Source organism: Durotheca rogersii (assembly GCF_024521655.1).
Source record: "Durotheca rogersii strain YMJ 92031201 chromosome Unknown GGS23scaffold_40, whole genome shotgun sequence".
In the NCBI taxonomy this organism is placed as follows: domain Eukaryota; kingdom Fungi; phylum Ascomycota; class Sordariomycetes; order Xylariales; family Xylariaceae; genus Durotheca; species Durotheca rogersii.
The window spans coordinates 186,122-211,307 of NW_026251271.1; the positions used below are offsets into that span (position 1 = coordinate 186,122).

At 55.6% G+C, this 25,186-nt stretch overlaps 5 protein-coding genes across 5 annotated transcripts; 2 read left to right on the plus strand and 3 right to left on the minus strand.

Annotated features, from left to right (window-relative positions):
- Positions 1–1,296: 1,296 nt before the first annotated feature.
- Positions 1,297–3,259, plus strand: GGS23DRAFT_600948 (MFS general substrate transporter; the record flags this gene model as incomplete). The annotated part of the gene is made up of 5 exons (XM_051519148.1): positions 1,297–1,471; positions 1,572–1,796; positions 1,865–2,147; positions 2,213–3,137; positions 3,191–3,259. 5 exons carry the CDS (start codon positions 1,297–1,299, stop codon positions 3,257–3,259), a joined length of 1,677 nt encoding a protein of 558 aa, XP_051367635.1.
- Positions 3,260–4,163: 904 nt separating this feature from the next.
- Positions 4,164–5,566, minus strand: GGS23DRAFT_387904 (HPP family protein). Its single transcript, XM_051513491.1, has 2 exons — positions 5,088–5,566; positions 4,164–4,945 (listed from the first exon to the last, which is right to left on the minus strand). Exons 1-2 carry the CDS (start codon positions 5,349–5,351, stop codon positions 4,262–4,264), a joined length of 948 nt encoding a protein of 315 aa, XP_051367636.1. The 5' UTR covers positions 5,352–5,566; the 3' UTR covers positions 4,164–4,261.
- A 10,984-nt stretch (positions 5,567–16,550) lies between these two features.
- Positions 16,551–20,973, plus strand: GGS23DRAFT_388033 (uncharacterized protein). The gene is made up of 2 exons (XM_051513492.1): positions 16,551–19,366; positions 19,429–20,973. Exons 1-2 carry the CDS (start codon positions 16,940–16,942, stop codon positions 20,833–20,835), a joined length of 3,834 nt encoding a protein of 1,277 aa, XP_051367637.1. The 5' UTR covers positions 16,551–16,939; the 3' UTR covers positions 20,836–20,973.
- A 659-nt stretch (positions 20,974–21,632) lies between these two features.
- GGS23DRAFT_388038 (uncharacterized protein) lies at positions 21,633–22,659 on the minus strand. The gene is made up of 2 exons (XM_051513493.1): positions 22,477–22,659; positions 21,633–22,374 (listed from the first exon to the last, which is right to left on the minus strand). Exons 1-2 carry the CDS (start codon positions 22,495–22,497, stop codon positions 21,808–21,810), a joined length of 588 nt encoding a protein of 195 aa, XP_051367638.1. The 5' UTR covers positions 22,498–22,659; the 3' UTR covers positions 21,633–21,807.
- A 694-nt stretch (positions 22,660–23,353) lies between these two features.
- Positions 23,354–24,885, minus strand: GGS23DRAFT_607908 (uncharacterized protein; the record flags this gene model as incomplete). The annotated part of the gene is made up of 2 exons (XM_051520118.1): positions 23,354–24,688; positions 24,748–24,885. The coding sequence occupies 2 exons, from the start codon at positions 24,883–24,885 to the stop codon at positions 23,354–23,356; spliced, it is 1,473 nt and encodes a 490-aa protein (XP_051367639.1).
- Positions 24,886–25,186: the final 301 nt, after the last annotated feature.

Consider the following 25,186-nt stretch of genomic DNA (forward strand, 5'->3'; position numbering starts at 1 on the left):
TTCCTACGTTATGCTACCGATTCCCGACGCACCGCCTAAACGAGAGACAAATAAATCAGTACTCGCTCGCCTAGATCGACAAGAGTTCATCGATTGCCCGTACCAGTAAGGATCACCACCCTATCCTTCGCCTAGGCGAATAAGGGGTCATCTAAGGCGATTTACACGGAGGTCATAGTTTGGTGGATTCACCCAGCCTGCGATCGAACACTTAAATATATGTTATATATATCCAAGGCAAAAGTCTTATCCGGTGCCATCCGCGTACACATATCGCTATTTAAGGGTTTTTTGAAATGGGGCAGTGGGAATATTTACGAAATGAACAACGCACAAGTCGCAATGTAAGGTTTCCTTGGTCCAGCAGAGCATTACACGACGACGGCTCACCCGACACGCTTCATACTCGCAGAGGCTAAGCTAAGAGAGCGTCGACAGATTCTCTCCCTATTCCAATCACGAGCTCAATGCCAACATCCACGACCAATATGGTATAGTTACGACCTTAACGACCCGTCTCTATCAACCTCCGCAGGACGACTCCCACGCGGGCGAGACGACCAAGCCAATCGAGCTCACCAATTTGGGATGATGGAACCGGCACACCAATCGACAGCGGCCCTCCAATACTTACCAAATAGCCGGGATTAAAACTGCACGACGTATAGGCGAGTGGATCGCCGTAACTCGGCCGAACTGACTCAAAGGGCAGGCCTACGGTATCCCGGAATTACTGCTTTCGTCGAAATCCGCTCGGTATGGGGGTGGGAAGAGGGCGGGGAAGTCCATGCTAGGTGTCTGACCGTCTCGTCCAACTGGGGTGGCGCAATTCCGTAATGCTTACCGCTCCGTGAGCGAACGAATCGGCTACTCTGATATCTCAGTAAGGTGGCAATGGGGCAATGGTATATTCGCAGTGGGAATTCCCCCACCACGCTTGACTGGTGCATGCTCGTTTACGGCTGTCCATATCAGCTGTCGACTAAGCCAGAGGGAAGGAAGTGTTGTTCGGCTTAATGATCGGGAGTTATCACCCCCTGGGGATGGTGTGTGTTCTAGGTAAGTGATGTGACGACTCTAGGGCTCTCTTGGGTGGTTGATAGTGGCACATGCCTTACAGGACATGAGGGTAACCATGCAAATGTAGCCACACCGAGATGAACGTAGTATATATCTGCTGCACCCATGATATCGTCCATGCAAGCACAGTTTATGAGGGGGTGTAATCCTTGAGCAGCGGGCTTCTCGACAAGTAGACAGCCCGAAGCGCAGGAATAGCCAATCCTTCTACCCATCATGGGTCTATGGGTTCTCGAACCAAAGACCGGCGAAAAGGTGCCTGGGACCGTTCATGTCGATCGCGGGACAGAGCAGCAGCGAGTTCTTACTGCCAACCTCAAGCATGGTAAAGGCAAAGATGAAGGCATCGTCTTAGTCCCTCAGCCGTCCGATTCGTCCGACGATCCTCTCAGTAAGATATTCCCCCCTTTGGCCCCCCCATTCCTCGCCCCTCTTTTCGGCTATTCGTCTTCGTCTCCATTTCTTCTTGAGATACTAACGACCAGTCGTAGATTGGCCGGAAAGCACGAAGAATTTCCATAGCTGGTTCCTCTCCATCGGCACTGGGTTGGCGTCTGGAACATGCTTTTTTCTGAGCCCGTCGGCTTCCTTCATGGCGAAGGAGATAGGAACGTCGGTATCGCAGCTCTCTCGCAGCGTTAGCGTGCTCATGCTGTGCATGGGTATCACATCCATCTTGACGACGCCCCTAGCCCGCATCTACGGGAAGCGACCTGGTGAGCAATACTATCCTCACGACGCTAATACGCAGGCACGGACGCGCAATCTCTAACGGGGCACTTAGTATTCCTAGGTCTCGGAATTCTAGGAATCGTTGGGTACAGCATCGTCCTGGCCAGCCCAAAGGATATTCGATATATATATGCCGGGCGCGCGTTATGGGGCGCAGCGCAGAGCGGTCTCGAGTATCTCGTTAGCTCCAGCGTCGGCGACCTATTTTTCGTGCACCAGCGGGGCTTTCACCTCGCCCTCTGGCATTTCGGCCTGGCGGGAGGTAATTCTCTGGGCCAGGTCATAGCGAGCCAGATCGTGCAAGGGCAAGGGTACGCCTGGGCTTTCCGATATGCGTAAGTTTCATTCTGGGCCCCCGTTTGAACCGAAGTAGCAGAATGACGGCTCAGCGGACCGCCAGCGTTATATTCATGTCGGCGTACATTATCCTGCTCTTCTTGTTCGCCCCCGAGACAACTTACACCCGCGCCAAGAAGTACGACACCGACATGCACGAAGTCCTATTCGACGAAGAGACCCAGGCCAGTAGCGCAGGAGGAAGTCTTGACGAGCCGGTTGAGAAAGCCGACTACTCCGTGAACGTTCTCGATCCGGAAACGCCGGCTGACCGGACAGCAACCCGGAAGAAGTCGTGGGTGCAAGGTCTCAGGGTCTACAACGGCCACTTCAGCGACGAGAACTACTTCAAGGCCGTTCTCTCCCCATTCGCCACGTTCCTGCTGCCCGGGGTGTCCTGGGCGGCGTACTCGTACGGCTGTGCCGTTGCTTTCTCCGCTGCGTTCTCCGTAACCTTATCCCAGGTCTTCACAGTAGAGCCGTACAACTTCTCAACGAGCGCAGTGGGGCTGGTCGTGCTGTCGCCGCTCGTGGCGAACATCCTCGGCAACTTCATCCCCGGGCCGGCGGCGGACTGGATCGTGATCCACATGTCGCGGAGGAACAACGGCGTGTACGAGCCCGAGTTCCGCAATGTGCTGTGTGTGCCGGCGCTGCTGACGGGCTTGCTGGGGTACTGGGGGTTCGGACTGGCCATCAACGCCAAGGCGCACTGGTTCGTGCCTGTGTTTTTCTTCGGCGTAGCTGCGTTCTCGGGCTCGATCCTGTCGCTCATCTCGAACACTTATCTCCTGGATTGCCACCGCAAGTACGCACAGGACGCGTACGCGGCGGTCACGCTACTCAAGGCGGTCATGACCTTCGCCGTCGCCTTCTTCGTCAATTCGTGGCTCGCCGACTCGGGGCCGATCCAGGTCTACTTCGTGGTCGGGGCGATTCACGGGGTCGGCTGCCTCTTCGGGTTCATCCTGTACATCTGGGGCAAACGGGTAAGGAGAAGGCGTGGATTCCGAGAAAGCTCCCCTGCTAACGATACTCGTAGATCCGACTAGCGGTGCACAAGAGTGAATTCATCCAGAACGCCCTTCGCTGGTGTGGGAATAAGGGCTGAGGGGGGTCAAGCAAACGAGGGCACAAGTCGAGGCGATTATGAACGACGTGACGACCAAATGTGGATGGCTATGCTGTAGGTGGTATCGTGTTGTTGTTGTAGTGCGGTGAGTTGAGTTGAGTGCGCAAAATAGGTACCTAAGCACTAGCAATTTGCGCCTCAGTTAGGGGATTCTAGGGTGGACCTCAGGCACTCCGACACAGACGCCGCCCGTCTCCATCTCGCCCTTCCGCCTGCTCCATATAGGTACCTAGGGAGTATACGAGCCCGGCTGCTCGGTGCCTAGGTACCTGCTTTTCACCTTCGACACCTGTGCTGTCTCAATTTCGGAGACGCGTCAATTGAGCGGATGAGCGCGTGAAGGGGTGTTGATAGTAGGTAGGTGCCTTGGTCGTAGTCTCGTAGGTAAGGCACATCCAAGTGCGTGCCCGTCTGATGTCGTTTGGGACGGAGACAGGTGTGTTGATTACCCAAGGTTATGTAGTTGTATCGATTAGGTGTACTGATTAGGTGTATGAAGGTCGTGATCAAGGTAGCTGTACTGATAGGTAGCGGCGGATGTTGTCGGAGATGGGTTTCTCTCCTCTTCTCCGAGGAGATGCTAAATATTCCAGGTGCGTCGACCCGTATTTCTCGCTACTCGTATATCTATACTTATCTGCTAGACCTCCCTGCTCGTCGACCCGGTAGGATTGTTGCGTACTTCACACAATAATCATATCCGTCTAGCACGTACCTAGCAGCTACTCGCTACTCATCACTGGCGTTGGCAAAACGTTTTCGCACCGCCTGCCCTGGCCTAGGAATGGTCGCATCATAGGCGCGGCCGTGATCTGGCCATCATGTCGCCCATCGACAACAAGTTGACCGCGACCCGCGGGAGAGGGGGTAGCAACGGGGAAGCGGGGAAGAAGGCCGGAAAAGGGGGCAGGTAATCAAGACAGACGTTGAACGAGACTACGCCGAACCCCACACACGAGAACCATCTAGGTACCTATATTCTCATATCCTCCCGCTAAGCTCCTCTAGAAATATCCTCTCCTCCGGTGACAGATACAAGTCATCGGGGATAGAGACGCCCCCCCGCCTTACAATCAGCCGGGACTCTTCCACGATGGTCCTCCCTTCCTCAAGGTGGCGCGTCGAGGTGATCTCGAGCTTAGCCCCGTTCCCGCCGCCATCGCCGTTACCGCTGTCATTACCACTACCGCCACCGCTGCCGTCATCGCCGCTCTGCCCTCCCTCGCCGTGCTGGTGGTGAGCTGCCCGCTTTCGGCGGCAGAGGCAGAGGCGCTGCCCAACCTCCGCCGGGGTCCACCAGTAGACGGGAAAACGGCGCTGGACATTGTTGAGGAGCAGAGCGACGGCCTGCATGAGGGCACAGCCGAGGAGCATGATAGGCAGCAGGAACCAACCGAGGCCGGCGACGCCGCTATCGACCACGGCGAGCAGCGCCGTGGCTCCTGCTGGCGGGTGTACGGTGCCGGTAAGGGCCATGACGGCGACCGCGCACGCACAACTCAGCGAGCCCGCAAGCCAGGTCAGCTCGCGCGACTGCGGTCCCAGCGCGAATAGCTTGCTGATTGCGACGCCAACGAGCGACGCGAAGAACTGCCCGAGCACGGCGTTGCGCGGCTGCGAGAGCGGCGACTCGATCACGTAGAATTCAAGGACCGCTGCCGCGCCCTGGCACAGCGTCTGTGTTAGCCGTCTCGCTCGCTCTCATATGTCTCTGTTTATCCATCTCACCCCCTCCCCATCGTGCGGTGAACCCAGAGATCAAACCATCTCGGAGGAAGAAGGAGGGACTGACACCGGGGGAACTCACAAAGCTACCGATGATGATGGGGGCGCCGCGCTCCTCGAAGGAGGGGATCGCGCGGCCCACGACCTCGATGATGGTCAAAGAGCAGAAGACGCCGATGAACGCCCAGAAGATCATGAAGAGATTCCCCAGCGGCCGTTGGTGCTCAGACCTGTGGCCCATGAAGCGGGAGACGAGAGGCGACAGATGCTTCCATGGGGCAGAGGGGACCCAAGGATTAAGGTAGCCGTCGATTTCGAAATGCCATTTTGACGGATTAAAAGGCATCTGGATATGCGGCCTTGGCCAAGCTACTCACGACTCCTCGATGTCGAGAGCACGCAGGTGTCGGGGCGCTTTCCTGGTCGTCTCGTTACCTCGTATCACGGAGAGTTCTTTTTATAAAGCTAAAGGCCCGGGGACATGCTAGCAGTGGACAGCAAGGCTTATATCGATCCTAGCCTTCGCAAGACGACGAGCCCGGGCCAAGCTATTCCTCACCTCTCGCCTCCCTTCCTCCTCCACAGGACTATGGTGTCATTACGAAATATCCCCGCCAGAGGGTCAAGCCCAGGCGAGGATGGCGACAGTCCGTGACTAAGATATCCATGGCGTCTCAAGGATGTAAGAGACAAGATGGCCAATTAACTGTTTACCTGGCGTCTTATTGAGTAACAGTAATCCCGAAAGGGGTTGAGTCGAGAGTGGCGGACTAAATTTACGCAAGCCCCCCTGACTCCGTGACCCGAACGCCGAATAAGTGGACACCCCGACGACCACATCTCCGCGGAGCTCCTCTACCCCTTTTTTTGAATACCCGGAAGTCCATGGTCACTCGTCTAGCGTCTAGCACGGGGGGCAGCGGAACGCAGGCCTGCATCGCTAGAACGGCGAAATGATACTCTTGAGCTCTTGAAGTGCCCCAGGTCACATTTCTCGCCCTAAAGATAAAGAGAAAGAAAGGGGAGAAGAGGACCAGAGGCTCGCCGCTGACTTTATACAAGTTGGTGTCGCGATGTGCATTCTATCGACCCACTCCTGGGTAGCGCTGTAGCTCTGCTCAAGAATCTAGTTAAATATCTTCCTACCCTTACTCGAGTTGTTTATTGCCGCCTTCTAGCCCATTTATCCTCACATCGTATGGACTTGTTTCACTTCTCTCTACGACTGTCTGGAATCTTCCAATTCATAAGGGCTATCACAAGGACGAGCACCCTCTGTCTTACTGTTGACTAAATACCCAGTACGTTTGCGACCTAACACGGCTTGAGGTGTCCGAAGGGTTTCCTTGCTAGGGCGGCATGATTTCGTCTCCCTATGATAAAGCACGGGTAGCTGAGGTCCTCATGACGCCCTTGACCTCTCAGTCGGCCAAATAGCCGATCGATCGGCCATCCTAACTGCTCTACCTGGATCTACGGATGCTCGAGGATGTAGTTACGAACGACGAAGCCGGTAACCTAGACTCTACTCTTCATCGCTCCGCCGTGACCGTGACTGTGCATGTAATCCCATCCGCAATGGCTCTACACTAGGCGGCCCTGTCGTACTAACTCCCCCCCCCCCCAAATACAGAATCTCATTGCTAACACAGCGCGATCAAAGCATGCCAAATGTCGACGCCGATCCGCTTGCCTGCCTATACTCCCAACGCCTATAGAGCCAGGCGTCTATATCTGATTCCCAAATGTCGGCATAACAAACCGACACGTCGGAAACGACCGCTTAATGCCAGATAAGAAAGACAAAGGAAGTGTCGTCCTTCCCCTCCCTACTTCGCGCCTCGCCCTCCTAGATGCTCAGCCGACCCCATGAAAGTGGACCCGGCAGTGCCGTACGATGTGTAAGGCTCTTCCATCGTTGCGAGAGCGGGCATTCCGGTGGCGATAACGTCCCCACTGCTCACTTTCTCTCCCTCATAGTGACCCTTCAACATTACCGCCTCGACGAACGTTCGATTCTGGCTTAGTTTGTTCATGGCCATGACGCGGAACGAGGGCGGGTTCCGGCTCGGGGCGGGATGGCCGGCGAGAGAGAGAGGGTTAGGGATGCAGCTAGATCCGACCGTGCCCCTATAGCTGTTCTTGTGGACTACCTGGTCGGGGGGCTGGAGGGAGAACGCCATGATAGGTGACGCAGTAGGTTTTGTTGGTGTTTATGATGGTGACGCTGGTGTTTGCTCCCGTTCGCTTGGCCAGCTAGCAGAGATCAGGTTTGTAAGGCTGGACAGACGAGAGAAGTTGGATGACGGTCGATCGACTGATTGGCAATGGTGCTGTACTATTTTGTATGTCCTCGGCAGCGGCGAGGCTGCGAGGCAGAGGCTTAGGAGTCCATGGCCGAAGCGTGCTGTATGCACATTTCGGCGGCTATGATCACCAGCAGCTTCGAGTTTGTTTTCGTCTCTGCCGCATTTCCTCTCCAACTCCCGCAGCGGACCGGGCTGTCTATGTTCGCGACGGTAGATGCGTGGACGGGTTGCTTACTTTTCGTAGCCTACGGCTATGAGGGCAACTTACGGCAGGGGGTTTCTCATGACACGCAGGCTTGTCTGGATGCTACTATATAATCACGACACGAGGTGGCGGAGAGCGAGTGGCCGTCCCCTTCTCTCCGTCGCGCCCCTATCCTGTCTCACCGCCAAACATCGCCTTGGGTCGCACAACGAGAAAATAGGAGCGGCATTCCCGCATCGCCAGTTCCGAGGGGCGATGTCCGACTGACTCCAAACCGGCAATAGGTTTACATCCTAATTAGGCTCTGTAGATCGCGGTTATACGGTCCGCCCGCAGATCAAAGCCAAGGACTCGGCTCTCGGGTGACATAACATGGTATACCGTAGGTATGCCCAATGATTTCTCTCATCTCACGGACCGCGAAGGCACCCATCCCAGAGAACACGCTGCAAGACGCTATGGGGGAGGGAGAAGGGGGGAGAACACGTAGGAACGCGCGCGCGCGCAGGCATCTCTCGTGTGCGGCAAACCTACCCCAGCAACGATCATTGGCGCCGAGTTGTGAATATAGGGAGAGCGCACCAAGTCGGGAGACGTCGACGGCACTCTACTTGAGGGGGCGAGACGACACGGCACAGTCACCCGCGCCAGATAGCACAGCACGCAGGGGGACAAATGGAAGGATAGAAGAGGACAAGTGCATACATGCGTAAGTATTCAGCCGCAAGATACCTACCTGCCGCGTAAGTCATGCGGACGTGTAGGCGGGTCGAAACTCGCAACGGCGAGGTTGTGGGGGAGGGGGTGTATAACCCATCCGATCGTCAAGCATGCGGCCGCCCGTCCTCAATGGCAAGTACCTACCACTTTCGCGTTTCACCAGCGACGGGTAGTATTAAGGGGGAGGCAAGCAGACGACAAGCAGGCTAGAAGGCATTGACGGCCCCCAACCTCTCACCGCCGACGAGGTGTAACTCCGCCGAAGTAGGCAATACATGCATATCGCGCCTGGGCTCACGCGCCTCAGCCCACTCTCCCGTGCCGTCCCTCGCCCTCGGCGCCACACCCAAAAATAAATAATCTCGCAGAGAAGCAGGAGAAGGCCTGGGAGCTCGGTGGTGGGCAAGTTATGTAGGCAGGCCGAAGAGAGGATTGGCTGGCTTTTTTTAGGAAAAAAAAAAACAAAAACGACACGACCTCCCCGCCTTACCGCATGCACAACCTCGGCCGTCTCACCACACCACTTATTTCGCGACGACCGGTCATCGTCCCCGAGATGCCCAGGGCTCATACCGAGGCTACGAAAATCTACCTCGCCTGGCATGGGGAAAAGGCGGTCAGATGGGTATTCGCGGGCGGCGTGCAGCCTCCCTCGACGCGCGTTGGACAGAAGGACGTAGATATGTGCCCGCGGTACGGCTACACGCAGCACGGCAACCCGGCCATGAGGGCTGGCACATACGTTAGTAGGCAGGTCAGCTAGATATGCCTACCTACCGACCAGCCAATATGTCGCGGGCCACTATCTAGCAACGGGGGGGGGGGGGGGGGGGTTGAAAGCGAGAGGACGCTCTCCCTGCCCGGCGAGAGGCGTCGAGGGGCTACGAGGAAGCGAGTAGACAAGATGAGAGGGCTTTTTGAGGATGTACGGTGAGTAGGTGGGCAAGCACGCGCGCGAGGGGAGCCAACATACCAAACAATGCCCGCTCAAGGATACCGCGTTGTCTCGGAAGCAACGGAGTCAGGTAAGTAGATAGGCGAACGGGACAAGGATGGCCTCGACGTCGCACGGCAGCTACAGAGCGGCCGTTTACAACCCCCCTCCCCCCCCTCGGCATGATGCAGAAAGGGGCTTGGTCGCCTTGCGGCAGGCAAGAGAGCGAGCGGCACCACGGGAGTGAACTAATAAGCCGAAACGACGAGGGCGAGGGTTCTGGGTCCCGACGCTGAGCATCGCAGTTTGGCCTGTCCGATCAAATCTGTGCGCAGTATCAGCATATCCTAAAGAGTGTGAGGGGGGTAGGGAATTTTGGTCGCTAGATGGCCAAGCTAGCATAGGCGTCGCCCGAGGTCAGGTTGCACGCAGGTTCGCGTGCTCAGCAATAACCTGCACATCGGGCAGCCTCGGCTAGGTAACGGGTACCTATGTAGACTCCGGCGCTGAATGTGAAGACGGATCACCAGCGTCAGTTCGTCCTACCCCAAGCCAAGACGGCGGGCGAAACAGAAAAGTCACCTAGAGCCGATGCTGGCTCATAGCTGCCGCGAAGTCGTCTCCAGATTCCAGGTCCGTGGGATGTCAAACGGCCGCGTGTCCAGGTCTAGGCCAACTATGTGGAATGTTCAAGTGACATACGTCGATGAGTTCTCGTTGCGTACGGCCCCTCGCCTCCCCCGCTAGGTCTCCGGGCTAGGATGGATTGGCAGGTTGGTCGACGATGTTCGGAAAATTCCGCTCAGGCCTCGGTTCAGCTGGGTACGCCTTACCACGGTAGAGACCGCAATATATTGCGGATGTCTCATCCTTCGCGTTGTGACGGTCGCTCTGTGCGGAGAACGCGCTAAGAGGAGAAGATGGTTACAACCCACGAAGAAACCTCAACACGGCGGCGACACGCACCCTGGGGGGCGGAGCACGGCTTTGAAGTCTTTAAGAATAAGCGTGATAGAACTGCTGACGTGATTGAGAATTTATCTTGAACTGGACGTAAGCGAGGAGTAGTGAGACAGTACGAGGCTTGTCGATGAAAATCAGCTTCTATGGGGTGTATCGGGGGCACACAGGGTCATCTAACTGTTATGATGATTGGGCTAGCCTCGATTGGGGGGGGGGGAGGGGGAATCGTATTCCCTGGGACAGCCTTACCTCTCAAAGGGTGACATTCGCAAGGCGATGTCCTAGTCACGACGCCAAGACCCCCCTTCCCCTCTTGAAGAGTAAATATTACCATGACACCTTCCGGAGGGTTACATAAGGAGAGCTTGTGTGCGAGTAAGCGAGAGGGAAAAGCAAAGGGAGGGGACGTCGAGGTTTGAGAATGTATGTAGTGGTGACGAACCACTTCGTAGAATGGCAGGACGGAGGATATGAACACGGGAACGGGACCATGCAGGCGAGGGAAAGCGACCGACTCTAGCAAATCCTCAGTTAAGCCGGCGGCAAAAATGGTTCTACGATGTCTTACTGGCGCCGCCTGGTCGAGACCCGAGACGAGGACGGGACGAGGACGATAGGAACATCTCCGAAGCGGGATCGGTTCCAGGAGCCTTGCGTAGATCGCCGTCGGCGGTGGATCTGTCCGAGCGAGAGGACCCTGGTGAGGCTTTCCTCGTGCCAGGGACCAGTGCAGTTTATGTATGCATCGTCACTTACCGGCGGGTTGCGGCATCCAGCACGGGATTCAGAGGGTGTGCGTGTATGTATAGAAGGATGCGGGGACGGCGGATTACTGTTCGAAGTCTCGGCTTCCTGGTCTAACGACGGCATCTTGAGTGCCTCCCGCTTGATGTGAAGAATGCATGCATCTGGCTATTTTGGGGAGGGGATGAGAAGGAGGGTGAGCCGGGCGGTGAGATCGTCTCTATAGGGAATCGCTTCTCCGTATCTCACCTATTGATCGGCGCAAGGTGTGTGCCTGTGCCTGTGCGCATGTAAGCAAGCATATAGGTGTGTAAATGTGTGTGTGTGTGTGTGTGTGTGTGTGTGTGGTGTAGATCAATCCACCAAAAGCCGTGGCGGCGTTTTAGTTGTCATCGACGCCTAGGCTTCTTCAAACCGGCCGAGAGCCTGCGGCAGAATCGAAGTCAGCAAGCTCGTAATGGATAGTGGTTGGTATGCAGCACATACCTACACAGCAGCCGTCGTCATGCGGGTAGGACGCGTTCGGTGTATGATCGCCGGTGACAGGACGGAGGACGTCCTGGGGGCTTGGAGGATCGCAAGATGGCACGCTACAGTGACGATGACCCGTTCTTGAGAGGTCACCTTTAGAAGACGATGGTGGCAGTGATGGTGGTAATCGATCCTACGTACGCATCCTTAGCCGGGTAAGATGTCGCTACCTAACCCCCCATATGCCAACATATCTACCTACCTCTCTGGCAGAATTATGGCTCACACGGTGCAGCCGTCGCTGGTGGGAATCTGACTGTGCCGTGATTGTCACGAGGGCCTTGAGGCGAGACGTCAAAGTTCTACCCACCGTCCCATACTAGGCTTGCTGTCCTACAGCAGGCTGGTACGGAGTCGGTAGATAGGTATGTCCATGTACGAACAAGCAAGCCGAATCACATCAGACGAAAAACACGTACCGGGAACAACGACCGCACGAGGTCGGCCGCGGCGACGCTATGTCTAGAAGTACTCAAGCTCGTCCGGAGGGTCATTTCGGATTCCATCCGACCCCTGGGTAGCGCCGATGTTAGTTCGCGGGGCCAGCTGGAAGCAGTCTAGGTAGCGCACGATATGGGCAGGACGAGAGGGGAGGGGAGCGAGCAGAGGTGCCATATGCACACCGTCTGACCCGGTGAGGCGCATCTACGCCGGCCCTATTTTGCGCATGGTCGTCGACGCTGCGATACCTCCGAGTGGACCGATCCTTGTTGTTTGCCATGTGGTCCCACTGGCCACAGAAGAAGGGCCAGGATCGGTTGAGGTGGTCCATCAGTGGCTGGCCCCTCCTCCGCCATCGAAAGGGGGGGCAATTTATTCAGCCCCCAACCCTCCAGTTCCCCCTCTTGACCGCGAGGCCGTCGTGAGTCTCCGATGAGTGTGTGTGTGTCCGCAGCAAATAGACCTCGCACTAGTGGGACTAGCAGCCACCGAGAGGCTTGGGGGAGACTTAGGGCAACGTGAAAAACGAGGAAGGAAAAGACAGGACCAGAACAGGGAGGGAAGAGAGTGGAGAGTAGAGTGACAGAGAGATATCGTGTGTGGAGAAGGATCCAAGTATGAGGGAGGATGTCGTATTGTTGCGGTTGCGGTTGCGTTTGAGGAACATGTGCAGCTATACTCGCATGGAAGGATTCGATCCAGTCCCGCAGGACGTCCCAGATCGGCAGCTCTTTCGAGGGAATGGAGGGGCGTCCCGGAGTTGGATTCTCCCAGCCGGCTCTCGCCAGGAATTATTACTGTTGAGGATTGGAGAGGCGTTGCCAGCCGGGGCGAGTAAGCTCTGGGGCGCGTCGAGAGGATGGTGGCTTTTGAGAAGCCGAACCGGCATGAGGATCCTTCACCTCTTCTTTTCTCTAATACCCAGGTGCCTAACCTCTACCTCTATATTGTGGAGGTACCTAGGTAAGCCAAGGCACCTACAGGCTCTCAACCATTATAGTAGATGAGCTAACATAGCGAAGACTACCAAGTAGCGCTGTTAGGAATCGAACCTATCCTTCGTTAAGTAACCTACTGATCTATAGTATATCATAGGAGAGGTAATACCTACCTCTAATGGTATGCGCCTGTGGACCTGATGGGGTGGGTACCGAGGGTTACGTGATACATATCAGGTACCTGACGCCGAACCTGGAGGCTATATAGTCCCTATGTATATGAATGCACCCACCTGCAAGTAAGTACATGGATCTAGGTGTGTTGGTGCTGTTCCCTGTACCCATGTAGGGCCATCTTTGCATGTCGCGTCGACGTTAAGCCCGCAATGCCGCGATACAGTAATACATCCGGATAGAGAGAAACAGAGAGAGACCTTGTGAGACAGAGAGCCCTTCTCTCGCCCCGAGTGCGACGCTACGACTCCACCTCCAACCCCTATGCGCATACTTAGGTACCTCTATATGCATACCTCTACCTAGGTAGGTAATATATCGAGGCATGTTTGTTGTCTGCTTGGATCGCGTTGTTGGCAGCCTGAACATGCATGTTGGGATATGTATGTACGAATGTGTAGGTATGTACGGAATCTTGATACAGACAGAGGCCGATGCTCCCCAATCCACGCACATACGCCCAAATATCCATCCAAGTTGGTCCCTCCCCCCCCCTCCCCTAATGGTTCTGGGTCCGGGACCAGTAAGCCGATTTGGAGTTGGGTCGAGATGAGAGTTCCACTCTCCACGAGGTTAAAACCTCCACTGCGGTGGGCTCAACGATCCCCTGAGCAATCTGCTACGTAGTATCCAATCCAAGTCCAGCCGGCCCCCCCCCTTTACTACCTCCTCCTACGCGTGTAAGTATGTATGGTACGCATGTGGTAGTCCGTACTGGCCTCTTTTTTTCTTCTTTTTTACGTGCCCCTAATCTTGTCGGTCCCAAGGAAGACTTCGGTATGGATGGAGACCTTGGTGCCGACACCAGGTCGGAATATTATCTTAGTTGGTTGCCTACATCTTACCATCTTGGTTATTGTCGCTATCATGTCGCGAAGCCTGGTGCGTAACCGTGCCTCGGGTATAGGAGGACACCGACATAAGAGGCAAGTACACATGTATGTATGTATGTATGTCAGACGGGAATTCTCCGAGGCATCGTCAGGGCCGAAAGGCGGGAAAGTGATGGTCTGGCCCCCTTCATCAAGTATATGTGGAAGCAAGAATTAGGGGACGTCGAGGGCAACTGGCTGTGAGTGGTTCGGTAGGGATAGGATATATATATTTATTGTTATACCTCTATATATTAGTACCGCAACCTGGGTGGGGACAGATGTACGTCTGCATGTACACGTATACTCATAGGAGGTAAGGAGGTCAGCGCGAATACATCAAGTACCTACCTAGGTATATAAATATATATATGCAGATAAGAATCTAAGCCGAAAATCTCCCAGCGGCGTGCAGTATTTACCACCCAACGTAGTATGTATGGGCATGCAAACCGCTGATGAAGGGACATGTACGCACCGCCATACATGCAATATTTGTCAAATATATAGAATATATATTTCGTCCGCGGCACATGCTGGGTAGGGTGCGGTCTCCCGGACCGAACGCCACCTCATGTACCATGCATGCTAAGGCTGGCCGTTAGAATAACCGGCTGCAAGGTACCTACCTATCTAACGAGGCGTTACAGAATTCCACGAACCCCAGTCCAAGAGAGGGGCCACATCCCTTCCGTTCTCTCCCTTCTAAATTCCCACATAGGCAGGCAGGGGGCTGTGGGCTATAGTAGATTCTACGTCGTATGTACATATGTATGCATGTCCCCGGGGTTAAGCTACCCTGCTACCCCCTCAAGTACTATGTAGAAGTAATTACACGGAATCGTTTCGTTTGCGCATTGCCTACCCGAGGCGGGCGGGCGAATTACCTGAAGGCAATACCCTAATGATCTGAGAACACAACGACGCGAAGTGATTTGTATAGGAGGCGCCTAATCTAATACCTGATGCCATTGTATGCGTGTGTGGGCATATATTTACCTACACACGCTAGGCACGTACCGATATACCTACTAATATACGATGAGTACCTTAGGGGGAGTTACTGACCTGACGTCTCGGCCAATTGGCCGTTTCAGGCCCCCGAGCCGGGATTTTGATGGACTTGTGTGGGCGCATTAGGTACATATGTACGTCAGTTAGTTACCTAGGGTACTTCTTGTACATAGGTACAGGCTGCCCGTACCGTATCTAAAACGAGACATGGCCAGCAAGGCGATGCCAAAAACGCCACCAAACAACAGCTTGCTGTCGCTGTCTCTCTGTCTACATGGTCTAAGGTGGTAGGGCACCCTTCTTTACTTACCGACTCGGGTACGTCCTACATTAGGTGCTGCTGCTGCTGCTGATGGGCTAAAAGTAGAACCACTTCCAGCTACATGGATCCCATAAGTAAAAGATGATCGGTCAATCAAGTCATCTCTTCAAACCAAGTCTGGGTAATCTGCCTAAGATAGGCATGTAAGTCCCGCCTGCGTCTACCTCTTCCTCCTCCTCCTCCTCCTCCTCCTCCTCCTCCTCCTCCTCCCTCTCCTCCCAGTATCTTTCTATCTATCAACCTGTCCATGCCTTCCTCCCTCCCTTCCCCCCGGCCCCTCCTGACTCCTGTCTCTTCCTCTCTCTAATTATCCTCCCTCCGCCAGACTCCCGAGACTTCTTCGTCGTCACCATCGTCCCCCTTGCGACGAGCGATACCCTTTAGACAGCTGCAAACCTGAACGACGAAAGCTTTCGTCAGCTTGCTTTTAGGAATAGAGAGCGCGAGAGAGAGACCTAGCACTTGCTGGTGGTGCTTCTAGATTAACACGGTACGTTGCTTGAATTCTCTACGCGCGCATACACCTGTATACGAGTATATACAGTACGACTGCTGCTCTTCTCTTCCTACCTATGTTACCTATTGTATCTCCCTTTTCTTGGAATTCAAGCAGGGTAACTTTTGCCCGTCGCCTATACATGCTCGTACCTTCTCGCACGTACGCGTTAGACTCTAGGTCGTGTGGTCATCTCTGGCTGCTAGCGAGGTTAGATGGTGTTTTACGACACGCACACGCACACACGCACATACACCCGCAGAGAGGGGGGACAGAGAGCGAGAGAGAGAGAGCATATTCCCCATCCTGATCCATACCTGCGTACCTGGTATCTCTCCCTATTGTTGATCTACCCAATTTACTTCCCTTTGCGGACCCCTGGCGTGACGACCGGGGCTGGTTTCTCTCTCTGCAGGGCTTGATTATTTCCATATTACATCTCAAATAGGGGAAAACTGATAGGAGGCGCAAAAAGTGGCCATCCGGTGTTTTAACGGCCAAGCAAGTCGTCGCAGTTATCTATCCTCATCTCTTGTAAAGCTTCGTTCGCATATCATCATCATCACATCACATCCTGTCACATTTCTTCCCGTACGTTGACTCGCCGCTGTCTACTTGCGCTCCCTTCCTGCTTCCTCTCTCTCCTCCCCGTTGACGTCCTGCTCTTCCCTTCCACTCCTGCGTCGCCGAATAGTTCGTCATGATGCACACCACATGAGGGCGCTCATGGCCTCCAGCCAGCCAGACCAGACCAGACCATTTGTGGCACACAATCCACACGTACATACCCACGCTCACCCTCGCACACTGCAAACACTCCCTGTCTTGACTCGCCGCCCGGTTTCCCCAGTCTCTCGGCGGAATGTTTCATCTGCGTGCTTCCACTCGCTCAATTTACCAGTGATCTACCTGATCTCGGCTATCGTTTTGCTGCACCTACTAACTCCAATTTTTATTCTTTCAAGAATTCGCGGGCTCTTGAGCCTTTATAATTTCTTTTCCCATACGGTCCTGACCGATTCGCGTCGCCTGCGGCTTCGCCCTCCTCAATCGGTCGATATAGGTGGTTCGGGCAGCCTTCGCTTTGACTGTGGATTAGTCCGCCGTTCCTCGCTTCGCCCTGTCGTCTCACCCTAACCAGGGCGGCCCCCCAGGTGTCTGCCATTACTACAGATATACCTGTCGCGGCCTTTCCCAGTCGTGATTCCATCATGTCGAGTTCATCTTCCGTCGGCGTCGCGAACACGCCGCGAAATGCCCACTCCAGAACCCAGAGCATCTCGAGCGATCGCCCGTCTACGATTGGCCTCGGCACGATGTCTCCTCCCCTCTCTGTGTCGCCTGAGGCTATCTTCATCGCGGCGTCTGCGGCGTCGCAAATAGTAACAAATGACCATGATAGCCATTCCGAGGCATGGTACGATCAAATGGGCATCGCGCCTGCCGAGGAGACTGCCCTGGTGTCCCCTGCTGCGCTCCAACTGGCCAATAATTTCGTTGATCAGCTCCTATTCAGCATAATCGCCGTCGCCAAGTCCACTGCGCTCTCGGCTCTACGGCCAGCTGTCAGCGAGGTACTGAAGCCGAAACTGGCCAAAGATGCCACGAACCAGGCCGACGAAGAACTTCGAGAATACCTGGGCGGTGGTGAAGTCGAAGACATGGCGCATTCCGCGAATACGGAGTCGCCCGGCGATTGGGATCTCGAACTGGTATGGAAGAGGACCAGATTACGATGCATGGTCTATTCTTCGCTCGGAGATATGGAGGAGGAAGACGAAGACTACTACATGGAGCAAGAGCATCTCAGGGGCGAGTCGGACGACCTCTTATCGGATATCGTATCACCGGCTGTTGCCATATTCTTGACGTCGATCCTTGAATTCATGGGCGAGCAGGTTCTGGTTGTGGCTGGACAAGCGGCATTCAACCGGATGCGGGTTAAATATGAAAGGGACGTGAAGGAGGGTTCCCGCTCACCGGGGGAACCCCTCGGCCGCGTCGTCGTCGAGGAATTGGACATGGAACGCGTTGCCTTAGATCGGACTTTCGGCAGGCTTTGGCGTTCCTGGAAAAAGAAGATCCGGTCGCCCGTAGAGCCTAATTACTCCCGCCCCTTCTCACGTAGCTCTATGAGCGCCTCCGGGTTACCAAATACGCGGCGCGGAAGTGCCGCTACAGACAACGGTCAATTGCATCTGGCGCCTAGAGACGTGGAACCCGAACTCGAGCTGCAGGAAACGAAAGATTTCGGCGAGGAAGCAAGCCAGAAACTGAGCTTGCGGGCGACGGACCCCGCCGATCTGCCTCTTCCTGACAGCGACGTCGAAGCAACGTATAGCGACGAGGAGGAAACTGAAGACGAGGAAGACCACCGCCCACGGCCCAAGAGTCTAGTTATTTTCAATCGACACACAGCACCCGAGTCGGCGTCCTCAGCCTTGATAAAGTCTATCCCAATTCGGCGAGCGCGGTCCCTTCCTGGCCGAAAGCGTCCCCGTTATCCATCTCCCCAAGCATCGCGCCGCGAAATCGGAACTGCGGAAGCGGAGGCCAAACCGGGAAAGAATGAGCCCATATTAGATACATCGACTCTAGAAGTGGCACCTGACGTCATGCCCGAGGTCGAAGATCGAGACACCAGTGCTAGCGCTGGTGAGGATCCCTTGAACGAGGCCGAAGACAGCTCCCCCCTCGCCAGTATTCCACAACCGAAAGCCAGTGCCGACAGCTTGGTTCCAAGGATTCAGACTGATTTCACTGCCGTTAGGCCGGCTGAAACCGCTAGCGACAACGTGCGAGCCGAGCCTGATGAGGACGAGATTGACGACTTCACCGAGGAACCCGAAATCCTAACCTCATCTCGGATCTCGATGGGGGGTAGAAGCACGTCCTCCACGTCAGAATCTGGGAAACCGCCCGCAGTTGTGCATGCGAGATCTAGTAGCGTCCGGTCGGTACGTGTGATTGAGGTTCAAAGCCCTCGTAGCCCGACTGTCACGTCATGGATAAGCTCCCTGGATACGCATGACTCCGGTTACGTTGCCCATAGAAACGCAACCCCTCCGATTGCGGAGGAGGACGACTCGGACGAGCCACCTCCGAGTGCTAACAAGAGAAATGCCATGGTTCTCCCGGCATCACTTGACGATTCCCAAGGTACCGCCGTTACCATTACCCAACCAGTCCGAAACCCGAGCCCGCTGAAAAGTGTTCACCCGCAAGCGGCATCCAAACCACCAGTATCAACCAAAGTCTCAATCCTAGGCGGTCATGAGTTCGAAGGACTCCGAGAAGGGAAGGCGGTTGTCCCTTATAAATCATCAAGGAGTCCACCCTTGCCGACTCTGCCGGAGAGAAGTACTAGCCGGCCGGTGTATGGGTCATCGGGTTCGAATGGCAGTTCAATAGATAAGCCCCCCGGCGCGGCGCGAAGCTCACCTGAATCGCCTCAGCTGCCGCGGCCTGCTCCGGGAGAATCGCCGCCTTCGACATCGGCTAAATTCAAGGCGGTCCGTACCTCTGAGGATAGTGGTCCCCATCGACCCAGTGATATGGCTCGGAACTTCGAGGAATTAATCCACAGTAACGAAACCCTACAATATACTCTCACACCCGAGAATATGCGTGATATCGATGCAAGTCCCCCCTCCAAATCTCTGTCGTTTGTCGTATGTTGCGCCTAACAAAGAAAAAACAGTCGGCGTCATCCCAACACACGGGAAGCCCCAGGCCTTCCCATAAATCCCTGAGGAACGAAGACGCCAAGTTTGTCGAGCGGTCGCGATCTTCCTCCATCAAGTCCATCAAGAGGTCTGTGTCTATAACGAAGCAAACAAGCCTAGGCTCTCATCCGCCAGGGGACTTGCCGCTCGGCGTTAAGCTCCCCGGGTCAGTTTCGAATTCATCTCTCGGTGTCCTGCCAAAAGGCCGGTCGGGTTCTGCGCCACAGGCGAGGGATGCTCGGATCCCCCGGGAATCGCTACAGGACTTTGCCGATTTCATTCGATCGACAGGACCTCCTGGCGAGGCCGGCCCCCACTATCATAGAAATGTGGGAGCGAAAACGACGGCCCGAAACCCCAATGGCCCTACTCACGTGGCGAAGAGCGCGAGCGTTGATAGCAGACGGACGGAGACAAGCATGCGGACGCGGCTTCAAGCTAGGGATGCCTCCGTAAACCCCTCTGGCGAGAATTCTGATTTGATCGACTTCATCCGACGGGGCCCACCTAACGGTAACGACAACAACCCGCGAATCCCTCGCCATGTTGCCCCCTTCCGGACTACTATGGACTCGGACCAGATGCAAATGACCGGTGCCGTCGGGGGAAGGGCGATCGATGCGATTATCCCTAACATCCGAAACAGCGAAGCGTCCACGAATATCACCGAGACGTCAGCCCCTTCGTCGACAAACTCGCAAAGTGCCCTCTTGAGCCAGGCGAATAGGGCGCAGCAGCAACCTCCCGCTAACAACTTCGACGACGACGATATGATGCCGAAACGGACGCGACGGCGGGTCCGGGACCCCTACGCGATCGAATTCAGCGATGAGGAGGATGATTTGGAACTGACGCCGAAGCCGAAGCCGAAGCAGGAGGAAAGCCTGATCGATTTCCTCAACAATTACCCTCCTCCTCCCGAACCCATTCCCCAACCCGTATCTATCCCGAAAAAGAAGTCGAGCGCGCCCAACTTGATAGCGCGTCTAAGGTCGAGCGGAAACTCCAGCGGCAAACCCGTCTCGGGTCCGAGTTCCAAGGGACTCACCGCCACCGAGACGCGATCCCTGAGCAGTCGTGCGGGGGGTGGTCGGGGATACACTCCTATTGTTATCCCGACTGGCGCGGAGAAGTTCGGGGCTGGGAGCAGACCGCCGCAATCCACCCATACTGCTAGCCCCATCGGCCGCGTCCCAATGAAGAGGTTCGAACCCCGAGAGGCTGTTTCCAGCAATAGCCGCACGTCAGACCTGGCTACATTCCTCCGTGACTCGGAGCCGCCGCCGTCGGCTATAGCATCGCTGCCTTCTCCTACCGAGACAAAGAATGGCAATGGCTTCTCTCGCATGTTCGAACGCCGCAAGAAGTCCACGGCATACTAGCCAGCATGATACATTTTTAATATTTCGTGTACAAACCTTTTATCGTCGTCGTTTTCCAGAGGGGTTGTATAGATATCGACGAGCCTCAAGACTTTCTCGGAGGAACGGCGGTATGCTAATAGCATTTGTGCCTTTTATAACGGGAAATACTGACGGATTTGGTCACGAATATCTCTTGTGTATTATCATCGGGCCATTCTTTTTCCCTTTCCTCGGTCGATTCCGTCGGCCTCTCTTTGTTACTAGGTTAGACCGGCCCGTCGGCTGGAGGTAATCATGTTCGATACCACCCGTTCCTTGTTTTTATTCATTGGTCGTTTGTTCGGGTCGCGGAGGCTAGAGGTTGCCAAACGTTACCGGGCAGAGGGAGGGAACACGAAAAAGCAGGCACAGAGGAAGACGAGGGGGTCACCGCAACTGAGGATCATATCGACTGGCGTCAACGCACCGGCTGGGTAACCCCAGAGGAGAGAGGATGATGACGGACTAAAACAAAACAATGAATTACACCCAGTCACACCTAACCGTCTCCGATGAGGGGACAGCACATATATACCTGTCCCTGCAAAGAATCTAATCGTGAGGGGTTCCAGAAAAGTTGCTTTTATATGCTCGTGATCCATGACCACTTGACGCAGGATTGGGAGTGTTGGAATATAGAGCACTGCTACTACATCGTCTATACGTTCACCTATATACACCTACGCGGTGGCCAGAGACAGGTGTCGTAAGCTCATCGGGGACCGGGGGGTTGGGGCAGATCTGACTTATAGTCTCTCGCCCTATTTACTTCAGGTCCCTAAGGGAGTTTAGCTAGCCAATTGTGCATGGTACCGGTCTACCTCTCCGTCGGGGGCGTATCCCACAACCAACGCCTCACCTGTACTCTTGTTAGGCCCAGCCGAGCCCTCGCTGTTGATCGAGGGGTATTGTTTTTCTATGGAAAGAGGTGGTTAAGTCCTCGGTCGTCTGCTACGCTTTCTGCTTGGCGTCTTTTCCCGCTATGCCGACTATCCTACCGGCGGCGCCCGCAGCACTCGCAAACCCGGCCCCGATAGAGGCCCAAACCGAGCCGTTAGCGGTCTCAGCTTCGGAAGGCCCCGTTTTCGCCTCCGCGTAGCTGCTCTTAGCGGCAGGGGCCACGCCCGACCCCTTCTCCGCCGCGACGGTCTTGCCCTCGGCCAGCTTGTCCCCGGGCGCCGCGACGCCGCCGTCGGCGTCGGCGAAGGCCCTCGCCCAGAGTCTCGCGGCGGCGGCCTCGACGTCCTCGCGCACCTCATCCCAGTCCTTCTCCTGGGCCCAGCGGACGGCGCCCTCGAGCTCAGCGTTCCAGCGGTCCTTGGCGCGCTCGACGAAGTGGGCGCGTTCGGCGGCGGCGAGCTCGGCGCGCGTCGGCGGGAGGGCGGGCGGCAGCGGGTCGACGAGGGCGGACAGCGCGTAGGTCTGCTGGCGCAGGACGGCGGCCTGGCGCACGCGGTTCTGCTGGTGCGACCAGACGGTGAGGTAGGCCACCGAGAGGGTGATGGCGACGCCTCCGGTCTACGTAGGCAGGGTGCGAATGAGCAACGTGAGCTGCGAGCGCAACGGACATGCAAACGTCGGGGCGGTATGGAGGGGGAGGGGGAGATGGGTGGGACGCACAAAGCCGGTAGTAAAGCCCATGACGAGCGACAGAATCCCTTGCGGGTCGTGTAGTCTTCTTCTGAGTGCGCCGCGCAACGGCGCGATTTGTGCAGGAGGCCAATGGGAGGATGGTGGAGGAGAAGGTGAACGCAAAAGCGCCAGCTACTTGAGTCTAGAAATTAGGTAATCACATAATTGACCCTCTCAATTTCATCTAGAATCCTGAGTATTTTAATCATGCAGGAGATCTGATGTGTCACGTGACCAAACACGGGCCACACTCCCTAAAGGAGAACAAAACTTACCAACTTAAACTGTACACAATTAACTTAATTTAAAAGATACCTATGCCTCACTAGCTTGAGATTTATATTTATTTACTTAATTTACGCAATACTAAAAGCAGTTGTAATAGTGATATACACTCCCCAGGTAAAAACGTAAATATATACCTATATTTAAAAATATTTATACATAATACATAGAAATTAACTTGACGGATGGCCTAGTGCGCTCTCCGATACTGCCGCCCACGGCGATAGACCGACCCCGATGACAAGACTACACCAATCCAAGACCAGGAGACACATGATCCAACGCGTTATCTAATGCCGCCGTCTGCCTCGGCACTGCCGCGATGATCGTCTGCGTCGGAAGTCCTGTAGGCGGAGCGAGACCAGCCGGTGCCAGCATCACTTACAGGACCTGAGTATTGGCAATGCTATCCGCAGGCGTGTGTTGCTATCAGGGCTTCCGATCTCAGGATGTGCGCCGGCAACCAGATAGTCATGCCACTACAGGACATCCCAGGCAAAGGCCAGGGAGGGTCTTGATGTAGGTAGGTATTCTAGTTCTTGCTCTCTTTTTGACAGATGAAACATCATTAGGCAGCTCGTCATTTGCTCTCCAGTACGGCCTGCAACAAACCGTCATGTTCCCACCTCACAAGCGCTCTTGCCATCCACCTCTCCCACTCTTCTTCCTCTCTCCCTCGCTTTTCTCCTTTGCTACCATGCCCCGGATCGAGTGCCCGCTTGAGGCCCATGAAAAGACGGGCAAACGTCCTCCTGTCCTCGTGCGACGCGCCGCCTGGGCCGAGTGCAAACAACAACCTCTGGACCTTCCGTCCGTCGAGCACGCAGCGGGCGAGATCCTCGCGGCCCCTCTCGCAGAACACGCGGGCCAGGAGCAGCTCCTCGTCCGCCAGCTCGTTCGAGCCGTCGTAGAACTCTGCGACTGGCCACATCACGCACGGCGAGGAGAAGGCCTCTTCCCTCGACGCGGTGCTGCACCATTCCCAGTCGATGACGCCCACGATGTCAAAGTCGGCGTTTACCAAGATATGGTCACCCTTGTCATCCGCGTGCTCTAGGAAGAATTTCTCGTCCTCCTCCGCCGCTACCGTGGCCGACTTCCAGACTCTATCTAGAACGTCGAGTCGGAATCGGTGAGCCAGAAACACACTCACCGCGTTCTCGGCCGTCCCGATTTCACCACCAGCGATCATCCGGAGGTGTGCCTCCACGAGAGCACGCGAGGCCTCCCGCGATGAGCAGAACGACCCCGGCGGTCTGCCGTCCTCGCCCGACCGGAACGTGGAATGCTGTGCCAGACCCTGCACCTGTATCTGGGGCTCGGCTGCCGCCGCCGCCAGTGCAATCTCGCCTCCCGACATTGCTGTCGTCGCCACGAGCGATCCGAGCCTGTCAAAAGGGTGCCTTTCGATTTCGAGCATGATATCTGCGAGCTGCTGCACGACCTTCTCCCTCTGTGCAGTCGTTGCGCCCTGCCAGCCCAGCGGCGCGCCATGCAGCTTCTCCATCAGTATATAACCAACGCCTACCATATTCGCCGGATCGCACTCGCAGGCCCAGTCGAACACGCGCGGGGAGGGGATACGCGTATGGCGCTGCAGAAACTCCATGGTCGCAGCCTCGCTCCGCAACACGTAGTCACGCACCTCTGGCGGCGGCGATATGGGGCTGGACAGCCGGAACCGCGCGAGCCACACCACGCCGTCCGCGAACACAACCTCGGCATGGCAGTTCTGTCCGCCCATCATGACCAAAAGCTTCTTCGGCGAGAGGTCAATCGCGCACGGCACGTTGGTGCCACCGCGTACCTGTGACGCGCGCGTGCACAGCTTCTGGCCGTCGATCCGCCGGCACAGCTCGTCTAGCCGCCAGGACTCTGCTGCAACATACCGAGCGCTGTACTCGTCCCAGTTCGTCTAATCGCGATGACCAATGGCGATTTCACGAAGCAGAGTACTTAAGGTGAAGCATTTACCTCTGGCTTCGGGCACGTGTGCCACTCGTCCCGCAAGTGAGTTCGGCAAAGATGCCTGTCGCAGAGCAAGCAATTCCCGGCCCGTTGAACGGCTGGGGATTGGCAACTCACCCAGTCACATATCCACAGAGAAGGCATCTTAGAGTTGACCAAAAACAAAGCGTCCTTGAGAGAATAGAAGGAGCTATTGATATCAACCTAGTCGAGTGGCTTTTTACGGCGTCTAGAATCTCGCGATTTGGCATTGAAAAATGAACTTGCTGCAAGTTTTTATGCCAACAAACGTGAGGCCATCCTACACTAGATAGCGTACCGGAGCCTACTCATAGAGGTGTCAAGGTTGATTACCCTCTGAGAGGCTACCACCCATAGCAAAGTGTGAGACCATATGTGTGCACTGTGGGTGTTGATTCTATTCTGAAACCAAGCTGTTTGACGG